The sequence below is a fragment of the Sciurus carolinensis genome, chromosome 8, assembly GCF_902686445.1.
Source record: "Sciurus carolinensis chromosome 8, mSciCar1.2, whole genome shotgun sequence".
In the NCBI taxonomy this organism is placed as follows: Eukaryota; Metazoa; Chordata; class Mammalia; order Rodentia; family Sciuridae; genus Sciurus; species Sciurus carolinensis.
The window spans coordinates 90,592,502-90,610,600 of record NC_062220.1 but is presented as its reverse complement, the minus strand read 5'-3'; the positions used below and the strand labels follow the sequence as shown (position 1 = coordinate 90,610,600).

Below are 18,099 nucleotides of genomic sequence, written 5' to 3'. Positions count from 1 at the left end.
AAAAGACTTTTATCCATGATATAGAAAGAATTCTCAGTATTCAATACAAAGAAGCAAGAACCTGATTAAAATCATGTGAACATTGTAACAAATAAAGAAGATACACCATTAGCAAATAAAGGGTCCTTAACATCATTACAGAGAGGCAAATTAAAAACAAAATGAAACATATTGAGAAAGAACAAAATAAAATGAAGCTCATGAAAGGGAGGAAGATGATTTCACACTTGCAGGTTGTATTCAACTAATAATTTCTTAGCTCTTGGCTTCTGTGACTGTCAGGATGCAACTTTCCCAGCTCATTTTCTCAATGAGGAATCATATTTCTTATAGTCTCATTTCTTAAGTATTTCTTAAGCTGCTCATATACTCCTGCTCAGCATCTCAGTATAGGAAAATACGGGAGGCAGTAGAACTTACTTTCTTGTGAGTTTGCTTAGAGCAGCTAATTGTGTTCAGGAGGTTTATTGTGAACACGAGAGGAAGAGGACCTTGCCTATCATTTGGTCCTTCACAAGGCTGTTGTCTTATGAACCTTGACTTGTTACAGGGCTTGCAAGAGTCACCTGAAAAAAAATGAATATGTTTTACCATTTTTTTTAAAAATAACTGATTCCTAGAAATTTAGTTTGGACTGAAATACATAAAGTTGGAATGAATGAGTTTGTTAGAGATCTTTTGTTCTATTATATTTACTGCATTATTAATAAAAACAGTAGAAGAATATAATTATGAGCCTTGACATTTGAGTTGTACTTAATGCTTGCAACATTCTTATTTTACACTGGAACATGTTTGTTAGTTACCTAAGGCTGGGGCCCATCCTGCTTTCAGTGGACCTGGTAGTGAATGATAGATGGGGATCTGCAAGCATGGAGGTGCACCCAGCTCTGCAGAACCAGGGGGGAAAGCCAGACAGCAGGGTATGGGCAGAACTACACCATGTGGATGCCTGAGACATCACAGAAATGTCTCAGATTCAAGTGCAGAAATTTGGGAAACAATGGACATGCTGATACATTACTGTTATTCAGGAGGCACACATTCATAGATCATAGGGGCACCAAGACCATTGTCAGTTTGCAGAGACACCTGTGTCCTGGTGTTCTGCCTCATGGAATTATCTTCATCTCACCTTTTCTTCCAAGTATTCCCCCCATACAGCTCAGAACAATAGCCTCAGACTGTCTTAATGCTCCTGAACTAAGAACGGCCTGCTCAGACCACTCAAGGACCTTCCTTGTGGTTGAAGCCTTATTTTACTACCTCATTGCCCCAGTCTCTGCTGTTTCTTCCCAAAGGGCTTCTTGTCACCTGAAGTCGATGGTGACTGCATTAGTCAGTTCAGAGCTACAGCAACAGTTGAACACAGTACCCATTTTCAGTATACTCATCTTTTAATTAATCTCATACACCCTAGAGGTGGGGACTTCATAGGGAATTTTGTACCAATTTCATATTTTTCCCAATTTCTGAACGATTGATGTGTTTTCTAAGAAACTGTCAATGTGATTTTAGGAAGAATTCTAATACATTCACAATTCTTATAGGGTGGTGGTCTTTATGAACATTTTAGTTGAAACTTCTATCCCAGTTTATACTGTATGAGCTACATATAAGATGATTTGGTCATTGAAGAGGTTGTGGCATCTCAAGAATTCTTTTTTTTAAATTTTATTTGTTCTAGTTAGTTGTACATGACAGTAGAATGCATTTTTACATTTGGGTAGATCATACATAAACAGTGTAATCTCTCCTTTTTCTGATTATACATATTGCAGGATCACATCGGTCATACAGTTATACATGGACATGGGGTAATAATGTCTGTTTCACTCTACTATCATTTCTTTAATTTATTTATTTTTTTCTTTTTCTTTTATTTAAAAATTTTTTATTTGTTCTTTTTAGGTATACATGACAGTAGAGTATATTTTGTCATATTATACATAGCTTATTTCTTATTAGGATCCCCTTCTGATTATACATGATGTAGAGTTTCACTGGTTGTGTATTCATGTATCAACATAGGAAAGTTATGTCTGATACAGTCTACTCTCTTTCCTACTCCCATCCTGTTTCCTTTCCCTTCATTCCCCTTTGTCTAATTCAATGAACTTCTATTCTATCATCCCCCCATTAGTTATATGTTAGAATCCACATATCAGAGAGAACATTATGCCTTTGATTTGGGGGGATTGGCTTATTTCACTTAGCATGATAGTATCCAGTTCCATCCATTTACTGGCAAATGCCATAATTTCATTCTGTTTAAAGCTGAGTAATATTCCACCATACTTATATCCCATTTTCTTTATCCATTTATCTGTTGAAGGGCATCTAATTTGGTTCCATAGCTTAGCTATTGTGAATTGAGCTGCTATAAACATTGGTGTGGCTGTGTCACTGTAGTATGCTGATTTTAAGTCCTTTGGGTATATGCCAAGGAGTGGGATAACTGGGTCAAATGGTGGTTCCATTCAAGTTTTCTGAGGAATCTCCATACTGCTTTCCAGAGTGGTTGCACTAATTTGCAGTCCTACCAGGCATGTATGAGTGTGCCTTTTCCCCTGCATCCTCACCCAACATTTATTGTTACTTGTATTCTTGATAATTGCCATTTGGACTGGAGTGAGATGGAATCTCAGTGCAGTTTTTTTTTTTTAAGGACTTCATTTTTTTAACTTAAAAAAAAATTTAAATTTGTGCTAATTAGTTATACATGGCAGTAGAATGCATTTATGCATTTTGATAACTCATACATAGATGGAGTATAATTTCTCATTTTTCTGATTGTACATGTTGTAGGATCACACTGGGCAGTGCGGTTTTAGTTTGCATTTCTCTAATTGCTAGAGACATTGAACGTTTTTTCATATATTTGTTGACCAATCATATTTCCTCTTCTGTGAAGTGCCTGTTCAGTTCCTAGGTCCATTTATTGATTGAGTTTTATTTTATTTTTTATTTTTTTGGTGTTAAGTCTTTTGAGTTCTTTGTATATCCTGATTAATGCTCTATCTGAGGTACAGGTGGCAAAGATTTTCTCCCATTCTGTAGGCTCTCTCTTTTATGTTCTTGATTGTCTTCTTTGCCAAGAAGAACTTTTCAGTTTGATAAAATTTCATTTATTTGTTCTTGATTTTACTTCTTGAACTTTAGGAGTCTAGTTGAAGAATTCCGTTCCTAGGCCAACATGATGGAGAGTTGGGCCTACTTTTTCTTCTATTTGCTGCAGGGTCTCTGGTCTAATGCCCAGGTCCTTGATCCACTTAGAGCAGAGTTTTGCACAGGGAAGTTCTGTGGGTCATCTCTTGTGCCCTATATCCAGACAGTGCATGAAGCACTCCTCCACAACACCTCTTTTTCTAGTCTCCTTCTCAGTCGTATTAAGCCTTCAGATATGTTGATATCTTGGAGTAGATTATTATTCTTGTTCACTTCTAGTCATTCTTGTTTGCTTTCCTCTGCCTTAATCAATTTAGTGTCCATAAGCAGGTGTTCTCAAACTTTTTCATTCTCACTCATTTTGTCCCCCTTAGCCAACTAGAGTTTCACGTGCTCTTTACCCACCCCGCCAATGGTGTGCCCAGATCATGTGGTGTGTAAAATAGGCCCAGGATGAGGAGGGGTTCTGGGGACACTAGCTGTTACCCCATCCTTTTCTCTCTTACCAAAAGCACCATGACCTGGAGTTCTAATTACTTTAAAAATGAAAACTTTATAACTTCGATGCTTACCTGTTTTTAATGATGAGTGATTTCTGTACACTCACCATTTGGCAACACCACGGAAATCTGCACCTCCTGACTTGAGGTCGTTTCACCAATAGTTACGTCCACTCTGAGTTTTGAGCTAGTGTCCAGAGGATAGCATCATTTCTTAGTTCTGAAAAAGTATCTCACTGTAGCCTTCTACATATTGTCAGAAAAGTAGGCTTATTATTTAATGAAGGAATTGCCCTCCACTAGAGAATCCAGCATCTTTGTGGATTGTTTTCCATGAGTGTAGAGGGACACTCTACCTGGATGTCTATCTGGATGCTCTGGGTCCCGATTAAGACAGGTCATCATTCCATCATGTGCTCTGATCCCTTTCCCTAAGCCACGTGTCACTGAAAACTCCCGTGACCCTTTACCCAACATCCCACAGTAAGCAAAAGCTCTGGTTTACATGAACAGGCATGGTGTGTTTGTCTTTTAAAGCATTTTACAACCTTATTTTCTCAAATAGTTTGGCAAGTGTTTGAGCCTCCACTCTGATGTCCCCATCAGAAGGACACAGCCAAGCATAAATAAATGGAGAGGAGAATCACAGTATTACTATTTTTAAAAATTTTTTTATTTGTTTTAATTAGTTATACCTGACAATAGAATGCGCTTTGATACATCATCTATAATTTTAGGTGGCTACCTGCCTCACTCATTAGATTCTGAACAGTATTATTGCCTAAATATCCTTTAGTGTCATTTTCTGGTTAATTTCAGAATGTGGGCTGTAGTTGACCCAATGATAAGAGTTATTTTGAGTTCAGTGATGCTGAGACCCAATATAATTGTGTGTGTGTGTGTGTGTGTGTGTGTGTGTGTGTGTGTATGTGTGTGTTTGTGTGTTTGGATGGATTTGGGGGAAATCTATTAGCCAATCAATATGTGAGTGAGAAGCGGTCAAGTGGGGTGAATTTAAAAAATTCTCCTTGCTCCTTTTTGCAGTGGACTTACACTCCTGGGGGCGTGGACATGCCCAGCCAGTCATTACTGCTGACTCACAGTGAATCAGGAGAGCTAGCTCTTTTGGTTACAAACATCCATCTCAAATCATTGCGTTTTTAATGTGATTTTAGGTCCCATGAATGTCCTTGTGTTTTTCAAGGAGGGTATAAAATAGACATCCCCAAGGGGATTATAAAGGACAAAGGTGCTGTGTAACTGGCATTGTTCTCCTGTAGATTTTGCATTTTTGAAATTCATATTTGTTGTTTCAAAACAGTTATTGAAATCACATATACACACATTTTAGTCAGTTTTTTTGTTGCTGTGACTAAAGGGCCCAACCAGAACAACTGTTGAGGAGTGAAGGTTTATTTTGAGGGCTCACTGTTTCAGAGGTCCATAGAAGGTCGGCTCCATTCCTTGGGACTTAAGGTGAAACTGAACATCATGGCGGAAGAGTGTGGTGAAGGGAAGCAGCTCACATGATGATCAGATGATACAAAATACTTGCCCCATAGTCACGCCCCCAATGAACCAATTCCTCCAGCCCCACCCACCTGCCTCTAGTTACCACTCAGTTAATTCCATCAGGGATTCATTCACTGATTAGGTCAAGGCTGTGACTCAATCATTTCTCATTCAAACCTCCTTGCATTGTCTCACACCTGAGCTTTTGGGGGACACCTCACATCCAAAACATAACACACATGTATATACACAAATACATACATATTTTGTTATGTGTATATATGCATACATATACACATATATATATATATAATAGAAGTTTGGTGAGTTTTAAAAAGTTAAATTGTATTATACTAAGGAAAACTTCTAACCTCAATTTGTGTGGTTTACTTAGCTTTTTAGATTCAAGTCTGTTACTAACTATATAGTATAGTATCAAATAGAAGTATACAGTGCACTCTTTGTTAATGACAAAATTAATCTTTTAAACAACTTTCTCTTATAATTATTAGTATATAAACTTTCATTGTTTCACTCTGTCTTCTGGACATTTTGTGCACTCTTAATGTACCATTCTATTTTTAGAGGAACAGGGCTTAATAGAATTAAAACCTTGGAATGGCTAGAGAAAAGGCAAATTTTCTTTTTTCCTTAATACTGATGTTCAGGATTAAAAAAAGTCTTAGTAATCATGAAATAGACATTTATCTGTTTTTCCCACAGAAATATTATATTTTGTCATATTCTGTGTAAATAATTAGAGAAACAAAACTAACAATACTTTTGCCAAAGGGAACTCCATTGGCTTCATAAAACATTTTTTAAAAAAAACAGCTGCCTTTGAAGTCAATATGTGTCAAAGTCAGCACTTGGGACTGTCCGTGTTAATGGTTAGTGCCATTCCTGTTGAGACACCCATGTGCTCCAAGAGCTGTGTCCAGGGCAATATCAAGCAAGCGTTCCAGCTGTCCCTCTGCATTTATTCTTAGCATGCTCCACCAAGGGGCACCTGATCTCCAAGTGACGACATCTATGTTCCTAAGTATTAGCCTGCAACTGTATGTGCTATTTTTACTCTATAGCCTGGAGAAACAGTAAAAATATGAGAAAATGTGTTTTATTTATTTTTTCTTTCATTCTGAAGCATTTGGTGTTTTTCCTGAACTAATAAGATTGAGAAAAATGTGAAGAGCAGTCTGAATGTGTCAGGTCTAGAATCCAAGCCTCTTTGGCGTGTTCCAAAGGACTTTCTTTGTCTTTATGGTCCTGGTTGATTCTTGGCTTCACAGACTCTAAGACTGAACAGAAGTAAAACTGTCTTGTAGACAGGGTTGCTTGACCCCATCCTCACCACACTCCGAGCATGCTGGCCATTGACTCCTCCCAAGTGCAGCTGTGGGAGCGCCCCCAAACCTGGCTGTTACTGCTCTTCCAGGAGGGGGCTGGGCCCTGGGGCACTTGGAGAGTTGGCATTTTAATAGTTTCCTTAAACGTTATTGTACGAGGTTCCTAAAACAGAGAGTAAGAATAGCAGGAAGATGCCTTGGAGAATATGGACAGAAAAACAGAAATAGATATTGACATTTAATTTTTTTTTTTTTTTTTTTTTATTTTTGGTACTGGGAATTAAACTCAGGGGCACTTGGCCACTGAGCCACATCCCCAGCCCTATTTTATATTTTATTTAGAGTCAGGGTCTCACTGAGTTGCTTTGTGCCTTGCTTTTGCTGAGGCTGGCTTTGAACTCATGATCCTCCTGCCTCAACCTCCCAAGCCACTGGGATTATAGGCATGTGCCACCACACCCAGCTACATATTTTAAAATTTTCAAGAAAGAACATGCTAAATAAGGGGAGAGAGAAAGCAGCAAAAGTATAGGAGACAAATTTAGCATTGTTGTTCTTCTTAACGGTAATGCAGATGCCATGGACCAAAGGCAAAAATGAAGAGAGGGAAAAACCAGGACTAAGAACCACCATCCTCTGTACCGTTTTTATTCTGTGTTTGGATCCAATGGGTACCTTTTAGGAGATGATGTCATAGGCAAGGCTTCAGGAAGTTATATTCCCATAAATGTCATCTATCATCTACGTTGCTAATCATCTACCTGCCCACCTACTTACCCTACCTATCCATTCATCCATCTATTAATTTTATAAAGAAGCAGCTATATTTTTTTCTGGGACTTGAAAATCTGGTTTGAATCTCTATGTCCAGCCAAGTCAACTTCCTTTGTGTTTGGGTGAAAGTTGAATCAGGCTGTGAAAAAAAATAAAACCCAAGAAAAATGATAAAGAAATATATTTACAATTTTTTAAAAGCTAGTGCCAGATTTTAGGAAGTCTGCCTCATCAACATGCCATGTAAGATCTAGGCATAAACGCAAATGATCGATAAACACATTTTTCAGAGTTAAGTCATGTTAATTTCAATGTTAGCCATGTCTTAAAACAAGTATCTTTAAAACGAATGGTTGTAAGATCTACATACAACATCTCTGCTTACCTTCAGAAGAAGTATACAAAGGATAGAATATTTGTGCTCCGGGATTCAAAGCCACTACAGCTGCCCCTTCTGAGATACTAGAAATCTTTGATCCAGGGGCAGGTGAGGGATGATATTTGCTTCAATATTTTCTTGTATTATCCCAAGATGGGACTAGCTTCCATTTAAGTTCATCAATCTTTTTTTTTAAGTGTCCTGCATTTAACTGCTTTTTTTAAAAAAGTGAACACATGTAAAATATTTTATTAAATGCATCAGTTGAAGGAACTAGGAAAATGAAATAACCCTTCAAAGAAAAAGTCAAAAAAGAACAAATGTATAAGGAGTCATGTTGAATTGAAAGTACAACTGAACCCAGGCCAACTTTTTTCCTGGGGAGAGGAAAGTCAATCTCTAGTGACAGGATAGTTTGCATGTTTTATCAGTTACCTGCAAAGTACAGATTTTTAAAATAACTTCGAGAGAATCAACCTGATAAGGCAGAGGGTATGCTACTAATAATGCATAATTTTCCACTAAAGCACAAAAAAATTTTTGTTTGCAACCCTACATGAAAACACTGGAGAATGAATATAGTCACATGAGCCAAGTTAGAAGAAGTTAGCAAGATATGTGTCATTTTTTTGGTAATGGTTCCTACATTTTCAATTAACTGGTTAACAATTAGCCCCAGTTCCTTGAATCAGAGAGTTTCAGTTATAAATCTTTCACAGGTCTTCTTTCACTGGGCAAAAGGAGTTCAAAATTTTTTTGATGTTTCCTAGTTTAAAAAACAATACAAGAATTGATTCTCTTTTCCAACTATAGGAACCTGAAAAATGAGCATTAAACGTGGAACCATTGGGAGACCCTAGGTAAAGCAAACCCAGGACTTCTCTGTACTACTTTTTGCAATTTTTTGTGAATCTAGAATTATTTAAATGAAAGGTTTTAAAAGCAAAAATAAATAAATAAATAAAAGATAGGCAAGCGAGGCACATGGGACTCAAGTACTTTTTGAGGTCTCCAAAAAGCCAGCATAGGTTTAGAATCAATGGATTTCAAAGTAGCAGTTGCAAAAATGGTCTCGTTTCTCACTTCAGCACAGAGTGACCTCACAGAGTGACACCTTACTTTCAGGGTTCTTTTTTTCATATGCTTTGTAATCTTGTTGATGCTTACTCAATTTTAGTTTAAATTGAAAACAAATACAGAAAACCAAAACATAATAAAGCCAATACAGTACATAGAATGAGAAGAGATTCTGGTCTGATTTACAAACCACTGCAAAGCCACCTGGCAAGCAAATACTCCTTCTCTGGGAGATTAGGCCCTCAGAAAGCCATTTATAATGGGGTTTCTTTATAGGGAATGTGATTTTTTGACATATCACACCTTGCTATTAGATAAATATACATTCAATGTACTTATGATTTTCTTTTTAATTTTTATTATGCTATGAAAGTCAAAATTAGAAAGTGTGGAGGGAAACCTCTTTCTCATCATTATCTTTATCCCCATCCATCTCATTTTTATTCAGTTCACTTCCTTTTAATTAGAAAATAATTATTTGTTGACTGTATACTATGAATCTGGTACTGCTTTACATGCAACAAGTGTTAGAGAAATAGAATGCTTTCCCTGCTCTTAAGGATCCTGCAGTCTGGAACATCATCCTGTAGACAGCTATGAGACTAGGCACCTCGGAACAGGTACCTGAAAAGATTCTGAAGCAGAAGTTCCTTTAAGAGAGAATGTGGCTGGGCTCAGTGGCACATGCATATAATCCCAGCAGCTCAGGAGGCTGAGACAGGAGGATAGCAAGTTCAAAGCCAGCCTCAGCAATGTAGCGAGGCACTAAGCAACTCAGTGAGACCCTGACTCCAAATAAAATAAAAAATAGGACTGGGGATGTGGCTCAGTGGTTGAGTGCTCCTGAATTCTGAGTTCAATCCTTGGTACCAAAACAAAAAAGAAAAGAGAGAGAGAGAGAGAGAGAGAATGCATTTGGGTAGGCCAGGGTAATGGCTAAGGTCACAGCCTCAGCTTCAGAACATAAGCCCCTTGTTCTTTTACTGTTCATTGTACTTAAGGACAGTGAACACAAGTGCAGCTTAACACACACAAGCTTCCTTTCTTTGCCTATTCTGCCCCCACTTGATCAGCTCCTTCATTCCACCCTTGATCCAAAAGTGGAGAGGAAGATGAAGATCCATAGCCAGAGGGAGCACTCCACTGTCTCCCCCATAATTCATGATTAGAAAGGCCTTTGGATTCCACTAAGACCCTGGATGGACCTCTTTCCATCTTGGGCACCCACCAATCTTGACATGGACATTGTTATCCCAGGATGCCTAGGACAGCAGGTGCATCAGCCACCTGGGGGCCAGTTGAGGCTCACTGTATTTAATGTGGTCCTTGCCACTAAACCAGCTACCCGTCCTTAACTTTCTTCCAACCAATGAGAACCAAATTCAATCTTAAGTTGTCATAACAAAACTGGGCTTTACACGTGAGACCTGGGGATATCTCTGCAGGCAATTAGTGACCATCTGCAAGGAGTCTCAGTACATGTGACCTTAAGCTGATCATGATGGCCAGAGCACTAAGGAGGGAAACCTGGCTTGTGTCTCCCCCGTGGACCACACTGTACACAGATTGTCAAAGATCAGTGGAAAATTTCTAACTCTTGATTTTGGCTCTGTTTGGACTCCTTCTCTCACTGGCAAGTTTTCAGTACTAATATCAAAGTAGAGCTTTCTTTTCTCTATTATTTCTCTCAAATGGGTGAAGGTGCTAATGCAGGGTAAACATAACAAAACATCAGGAGCAGAATAAAGCAAGAGGACCAGCAGGAGGTCCGGATCAATGGCCCCTGGAAAATTAAGAATTGACTGTAATTACCATAGATAAGAAGGGGTTCTTCTATCTCCCAACCAGTTTTCTGCCTAATTTCAGTTAAATCTTATTTAGGAGAGGATCTTAGCCTTTAAGTTGAGTGGGAAATTTTCCTTGCCCTGAATTGACTTTGAACATCTCTCTAGGTGATGAAGTTACCCTTCCTAAAGTCTAAACACTGTACTCCTCTCCCTTCAGAGCCCTGCACAGGATACTTTTAACTATAGGGCAAGATGACTTGCAGAGCACACACCACCAATGGGAGTCAATAACATACTGGTTTGTTGTTTTAAATTCTGCCCCAGACCGTTAGCTTACATAGGTAGAGTATACCAGGTGGAAAAAAAATCCAGCATTGTCTGTTTCCATTAACTTAATTCTGTTTCCATCTTAGTTCTCTTCTTCCACCCCTTCGCCCTCTGGGTCCAGTGGAGGATACAGGTGATTTAACATCCCTGTAATGATTTTGATCGGGACATGTCTTGTTTTAGATGTTTTGGGGAAGCTGCTGAGGGTAGAACATTGCTTTTTGCATGGAAGCAGTTGGGATTAGATGAATCTGATTTCTTCCAATCCTGCTGACCATTGAGGTAAATTGACCAGATGGGCAGCCACTGTCATCCTGATTGCAAAATAAAGTGATTTGATATCCATATTGCATGAACCAAATGTTTATAATTTAGTTTAAAGTCACTCTTAAGTTTTCAAATGTATCAGTGTTTAAAGTTCTCCACTGAGATTTTTCCCCTTATGGATAGAATGAATCATATTACAAAGAAGGAGACCCCCCATGATCAGTCTTAAATTGTTTCATTGATCCATGTTTTGTTTGTTTGTTTGTTTTGTTCTGTTTTTGTTTTTATCCCCCAGATTTTCTTCTCCTAAGACCTGGAGGGAGGAGGGGGTGGGGAAGGCAGCATTGACACTATTCTTTTTCTTTTTCTTTTTTTCAGATTCAGAAGAGTAGAAAAGACCTCATAATTACTAAGAGAGGCTGCCAGTGTCTTGCATCATTTTAGCTGAGCTTCTTCATTCTTCTTCTCCTTCTTCCACAAAGACCCCTATCTGGGGAAGGTGTACAACTTCCAAAAACAAGTCCCCCACCCTTGGCCTTCTCTCACGCCATCTCCTACCAGGGATGAATCCTGGCAGGTTGGTTTGAGGTCTTAGAACTCTAGGGGATTTTCCCCTGAGCAAACAAAACCACTTGAGATTTTTGCACAAGCAGAAACAAAACGTGAAGGGACTTCCTCAAAATCCTTTGCTAATGATGTGGCTTTCACGGCACCTATCTGGCCTGATGAGAATGGACATCCTGGATATGCTGGGAGAGGCCCGGAAAAGCCATACACACTGTACTTGCCATTTTATTACTGTCAATGCCGTTCCTTGAAATGTCACTTTTGCACTGGCTACTGATGGTGGAAACAGCCATGCTGGCCTTCATCACAGCTAAAATGATGATTTCAATCTCTGGTTCTTTCCTGAGTTGGGAACATTCATTTTCTCCAGTTTTCTTTCAGATTTAAAAAATGTTCCTATGCTTTTTTTTTTCCCTCCCATTTGTATAATATAAAATTCTGTTTATTTTTTTTAATGAGACTATCCTATGGGAATCTGTATTTGATGCTTAATTTATTTTATCTGTGCATTCATGAATATGAAACTCATTGTGTCAGCTGATGACCCTCTTGTCAGGTGGGGACCCTGTTGTTTTCACTGGGTGCCATCCATAACTAAGGGGTTACTGAAATTTTGACCACTGGTTGATTGGTCCTCTTCTTTGTGATATCTGTAATTTGACTACATCCTTTCCTCCCTCCCCCAGGGAAGTGATAAGGGACCTAGTATCAGGGAGATAGTTCAGATAATTTTTTTTATTTTAGCGAGTCTTTACAAATAACAGATAGGAGTTGATTAATAGCACAAATAGATAATAAAAAGTAGTAGATGTATCAGGGGAAAGGAATAACGATACTGCCCCCTGAAGCCAAAATAAAAGTGGGACCCTTGGGCTGGGGAGATAGCTCAGTTGGTAGAGTGCTTGCCTTGAAAGCGAAGGCCCTGGGTTTGATCCCCAGTACTGCCAAAAACAAAACAAAACAAAAATATTTAGGGGCTGGGGAGATAGCTCAGTCGTTAGAGTGCTTGCCTTGTAAGCACAAGGCCCTGGGTTCGATCCCCAGCACCAAAAAAAAAAAAAAAAAAGTGGGATCCAATGGAGTGTAAGAAAAGCGTGTGATTTTACAGATCTAAATGGTATGATTTGGATAAAAGTGATACTTACAATGTGGCTGTGGAATCCTGAGTTCTTCTCAAGAGTAAATTACATGAATATGCTGTGGTGAGGTGGGATTAGGAATAGAAAGTGGTCAGACAGTGGACTTCAGTGTATTCCCCATTGCACATTTAATTTCTACACTAAAGCACAAAATCAGATGTTTGAAAACCTCTGCTTGACTAAGGCAAAGTGTCGATACTTCTTCAGACAGAAAGAAGGAGAGCCTAGGTGGTCTGCAAGGCCTTTTGGCTCACTGAAATATTCTCCAAAGGAAGATTTAAAGAACTTGGTTGTGAAGAGTACCAGAAGCATACTAATGTTTGATGGGTTTCTTCTGTCCATTTTACATTTGGCCTCATAAGGACGCTTATATTTTTCCATTGCTCTTCCTGTTTTCCTAACAGTGCCCACAGTAAATCATATGATCACAAAATCAGATGATGTCAGGGGTCTACCCAGTCAAGTAAATGAGTAAAGCAAGCCATATGATGTTACAATTATTGTGATGCGTGGCAATTTATCATGGGCTTTGCTATCAGGGAGACAGTAAGAACAGTGAGGACTATGAGAAGTTGGCAAGATTGGTACTGTCGAAAAGAGGCAGCCTATAATCAGCCACCAGATTTGTACTATGTAGCAACAGGGGTTCTATGGAGGAATGGGAATTCTAGAAACCTAGAATTGTTTGTAAATCCTTTCCAAATTTTTTACATATTGGCAACTAACTCAGAAACTTACAGTGTACAGGTCAAACAAAATATGTAGATGAGCTGCTTGTAATCCATGGGCCATTAGTTAGCAAACTGTTCTTAAAGGGGATATGATTTTGTTTGGGTATTAGATATTATCTAGGCGATGTCAGTTCTTGTCCTTGGAACCTGGACCTTTTACCTCATTTCTATTCTGTATTTTTGTACATGAAACTTTTTGTCCAGCCAAAACAGAATGTCTACAGCTTCCATTTTATAATCTAGCCATCAACACTAAAGAGTATTTGAAAAAGGAACAGGAATATAGCCATTTTCATAGCACTAATAAAGATGGAAATATTTTCATTTGCTGTAAGTCATTAATCAGCTGAAAAAGAATGGGAGGAGAATTTTATACTGTATAGAACTTGGTCTAGAAATCTCAGTGAGAGAAAACAAAAACTCTGTGTAACTCACTCTGACTTAAATCTTTTAAAAATGTTTTGAAGACACATTGAGTAAAAATGCAAAGTTATCTATTTAAAAAATGCAAAACAATGTATATTATGCTATGAATTGGGGTTGGAGCTGATCAAACATTAGAACAACTTTCCCAAGTCAGTATTGACTGGAAGAACAGTATTTCCAAAGCTCTAGCTCATTTTCTAGGGTCTTTTAATTCTCTGGAAACAACTTTCTCTAATTTGAGTTGTGATAATGGATGAAGATTGTTCCCTTGTGCCAATGGTGGAATGTGCCTCTGGTTTACACACACACAGCAGGGTGCACACACCTGAATTGAGGACTGACCTGTGTGAGGTAGCAGTTAGAGACATTCTCCCACCAGTCAACCATATGTTCTACATATTCCTAGGTAGAACCTGATAAATGGAGTTAGCCCTTGAGTTTGTGTGTCCATGTCACTGAATAGCTCCCCTTCCAGGTTGTTCTGCTGCAGTGTGGTTGGGTAGCATAATGAATCATCCTCATAGAGGTTGATGTTCCATGTTTTATTTATACCTACCTTTCCTAGGCTCTGAACCCTAATAGCTTATGGAAGTGAGCAAAAGACTTGCTTCAAACCCAATTCAAGTAGATTTTCTTCCACTGTCCATTTCATTCTTAGAGCTTTTAAGAATTACTAAAGACACATGACAGGATCCCATTATAGAGATGACATACTTAAACAATAAAATGATACTAAATATATGAAAGCCAAAGAAAAATTCGATGCACATATCCATTACATCTGTAAAATTTAAGACAATATAACGTCCACCTGGTACCATGTATTTATGTAAAAGTGAAAAATAAGAAACAACATTGTCAGGGACTTGGAGCAGGAGAGCAGACAAAAAGAGGAAGACAAATTCCGTAATCTGCATTTTAGGAGTACTAGCCTTTTATAATAATTTCTCTCATGGATCACTTTTCTTTATAGATGGATGAATAGATAGAATATGTGACATATTTTCTTCTAGTCTTTCTTAATGCCTAAACAGAGACTAGATAATAGTGATTACTTTGTAATGTTCCCCATGAAGTTTGGGGTAAACAAAAAGAAAGAAAAAGCACACAATCTTTTTTTTTTTTTAATAACAGGATAAATTCTGAGATCAAAAACCTATGTATATTGAATTAACTCCCAAATAAAGAGGATTTGGGGGATTTGGGCAATGATTTTTCCCAGTTGGAAGCTTTGTTCTCCTGATACTGCGATGCCCGTGTGCATTATGAGATTTGATACTGGCCTGTCACAGTGCCTGGCACTCAGTCAGCATTCAGGAAACACAGGTGAGATTGTTGAATGGAATTCCATTATCCACCTGTGCATGCAAACAAAATTTAAATTTGCCTAAAAATGTATTCGGCATCTCCCATGTGCCAAGTGCTTCACTTGTATTCATTAGGCTTACATTTCAAATATATGCAGACACACCCTGGTCACACAAATAGCTTATTATAAGACATGGGAAATGGCATGTAATGTGGGGGAAATGGTCAGAGCCAAGTTTAAGAAAAAAAAAATTTCTGTGACCTTTTAATTTAAGGGAAATTATAAAAATCATAACAACAAAACAATTTAGATTATATAGAGGGAAATGAGAGGGAGGGGGTATGAAAAATGGTGGAATGAGACAGACATCAATACCCTATGTACATGTATGATTACACGAATGGTATGAATCTACATCGTATACAACCATAAAAACGAAATGATGTACCCCATGTGTGTACGATGAATCAAAATGCAGTCTGTAAAAAATAAAAAAAATAATTATAAAAATGTAGTTTACCTAAAAATAAAACTGCTCAGTGAGAAAAACAAACAAACGAACCATAATTTATGCTCTACCAAATGAAGTGACGACACTACTCTCCATGAAGGAAATGCCAGTGGATTTACTTAGAATCCAAGTAAACTTTTTAAATCCCAAATGCACTCTCTTGGAGAAAATAGGAAAATCTATATGTGCACCATGAGAAATCATTGCACAGTTCTGCTCCACCATTATTACGGTGGGTATAGCTCTGAACCACAGCAAAATTGGATATTAAAGAACATAATGTTGCAATAATGATGTTATATTGGATCTTATTCATGAATAAATGGAGAGTAATGCTTGTAATTCATCAACAGTGATCCATGATTAAAAGCCTCATTATCACTGAGAAAATGAACTTAATGAAAAAATTGTAATGAACACCAACTATATTCTTACGAAATATCCCTCTGAAAACCAAGAGACACATTACCTCAAGGCCAAATTTCAGCTTTTAAGGTTTCCTGTCATCAAAGACACTGATGATGGGCACAGAGATGACACTAGAATTGGAATAAACCAGCACTGCCTACATTAGAGTTTATCTTATTAGTGAATATGGGTCCATGGAGTTTAGAAAAAATAGAAAGCTGGTCTCTGGAGATCCTCTTTAGATATTTGAAAAAGACAGGTGCTTCTCCAGGAAAATCCATGATAAGGAAGAATTCCTTTATTGAGAGAAATTGTTTTTCCATTAAACAAAGATGGGGTGCAGTGGGAAACCTAGACTGAAAGGTTTGTAAAGGTCCTATTTAAATCTTATTAATTCCTGATTATTTTCTTAAATAATGTCCCCCTCCTACCCATTTTCTTTTTTAAATATTGGCAGGCATATTTGAGATGAGTTCACATTTATTTTGGCTTCTGTTCCCAGGCAGAAGGGGATTAACATGGACAATGGTGGGCTTCACAGAATGAACTTGAACCCTGCCTAGGTTGCCATTGCAGAGCCAAGAGATGCGGGGAGTGTTGTGTGGGCTCCTTCCGCTCACCCAGAACTCAGTCTTCTCTGGGGAGACCGTGCCACCTCCTAGGGTAAATGCTGGCTGTAGCTGGCCATGGTCAGTGCCATCTGGAGGCTCATCCTCTACTTTGGTCAGCTTCAGTCATGGCACTTGAACCTCAGCCATGTGTTCTTCATGGGTGCTGGATTCTGCACCTGCAGAAGCATGTCTCAGTTGGTGCATGTGCAGGGTAACTCCAGTGAAATAATTCCCACTACCCAGTGACTTTGGAATGGCTTTTTAAATAGATTGTTCTGGAGGCACACTGTTGTCTAATCTTTGCTCCTCTGTTTTGATCTCTCTCTTGGGGTAGGGGTTTGTGCACTACTATCTTTGTCTTTGAGTGGGTATGTGTGCGATGGTACAGAAATATAGAAGTCACACACGAATATGCATAGATTTATAGTACAAATCTACAGCCATAGGTATTGTCCAGTAACTGATTCTAGAGTAGAACTATAGAGTACACTTATCCTTTTTTTCTTGCTTTAATGATATTTTTATACAATTTTATATGCTATAAATTTCTTGAAAATATATTTGCTATTTTCGTTTGTAGAGCTCGGTTAGGTTTTTATCAGCTGTCGTGCCCACTGTACAGCCAGACCCATCACCCCATCTAATTTAAATCTCGTCTCCCTGTATCATATCCTTCCTTCATCTTTTCCTTCTTCTTTTCTCCCATTTTTTCTACCTTTCAGAGATTCTTTCATTCTGCTTGCAGGATCATTTTAGCACACAGAACACAACAGGGAAAAAACTGAAAAGCACCACATTCCTATGTAATGCACAGGAGGGACTGTTGTATGTCAAAGGTCAAAGCTGGGTAGGTGAGGGGAGGGAATGGACTGGAGGCGAGACAAAGGAAGTCCTTATGAGAGATCCGGTACTCAAAGCAAAGTGAGTCACTGCAAGGCCTTTATGATATAGCTCTTCTTTTCCTCAGTGACAGGGTCTTCTCTGTAGAATGTTGTGCCCTCACCATGGGTCTGTAGACTGCCTCCTACTAAGGACCTGGTCACATGTGAATGGAAAACTTGACTCATCCCCTCAGCCTTAGATTTTGCTACTGTTCAAATCCCTCCTGGCCGGATCTGTGGGAAATGCCTGAATCCATATCAAGATGGTTTAGCAAAACTCAAAAGAGGGAAAGAAGCAGAACCAAAATTCCAAACTCCCACCCAGATCACAGGAATATGGAAGAGATTTCCGAATAGGGTCTGTAAATGCCCTTCCAAA

General features: G+C 38.5%; 1 protein-coding gene across 8 annotated transcripts in view; it reads left to right on the top strand.

The window, feature by feature from the left end:
- Pde1c (phosphodiesterase 1C) overlaps nt 1-18,099 on the top strand; it is a 551,831-nt gene that overhangs the window by 504,485 nt on the left and 29,247 nt on the right. The window contains exon 18 of one of the 8 annotated variants that reach the window (XM_047560738.1): nt 11,516-15,659. The exons of the other annotated variants lie outside the window; for them this stretch is intronic. Coding sequence (XP_047416694.1) covers nt 11,516-11,529 — 14 coding nt within the window. The 3' untranslated portion in view covers nt 11,530-15,659. Of the gene's footprint in view, nt 1-11,515; nt 15,660-18,099 lie in introns of those variants that run through there. 8 annotated transcript variants of the gene reach the window in all.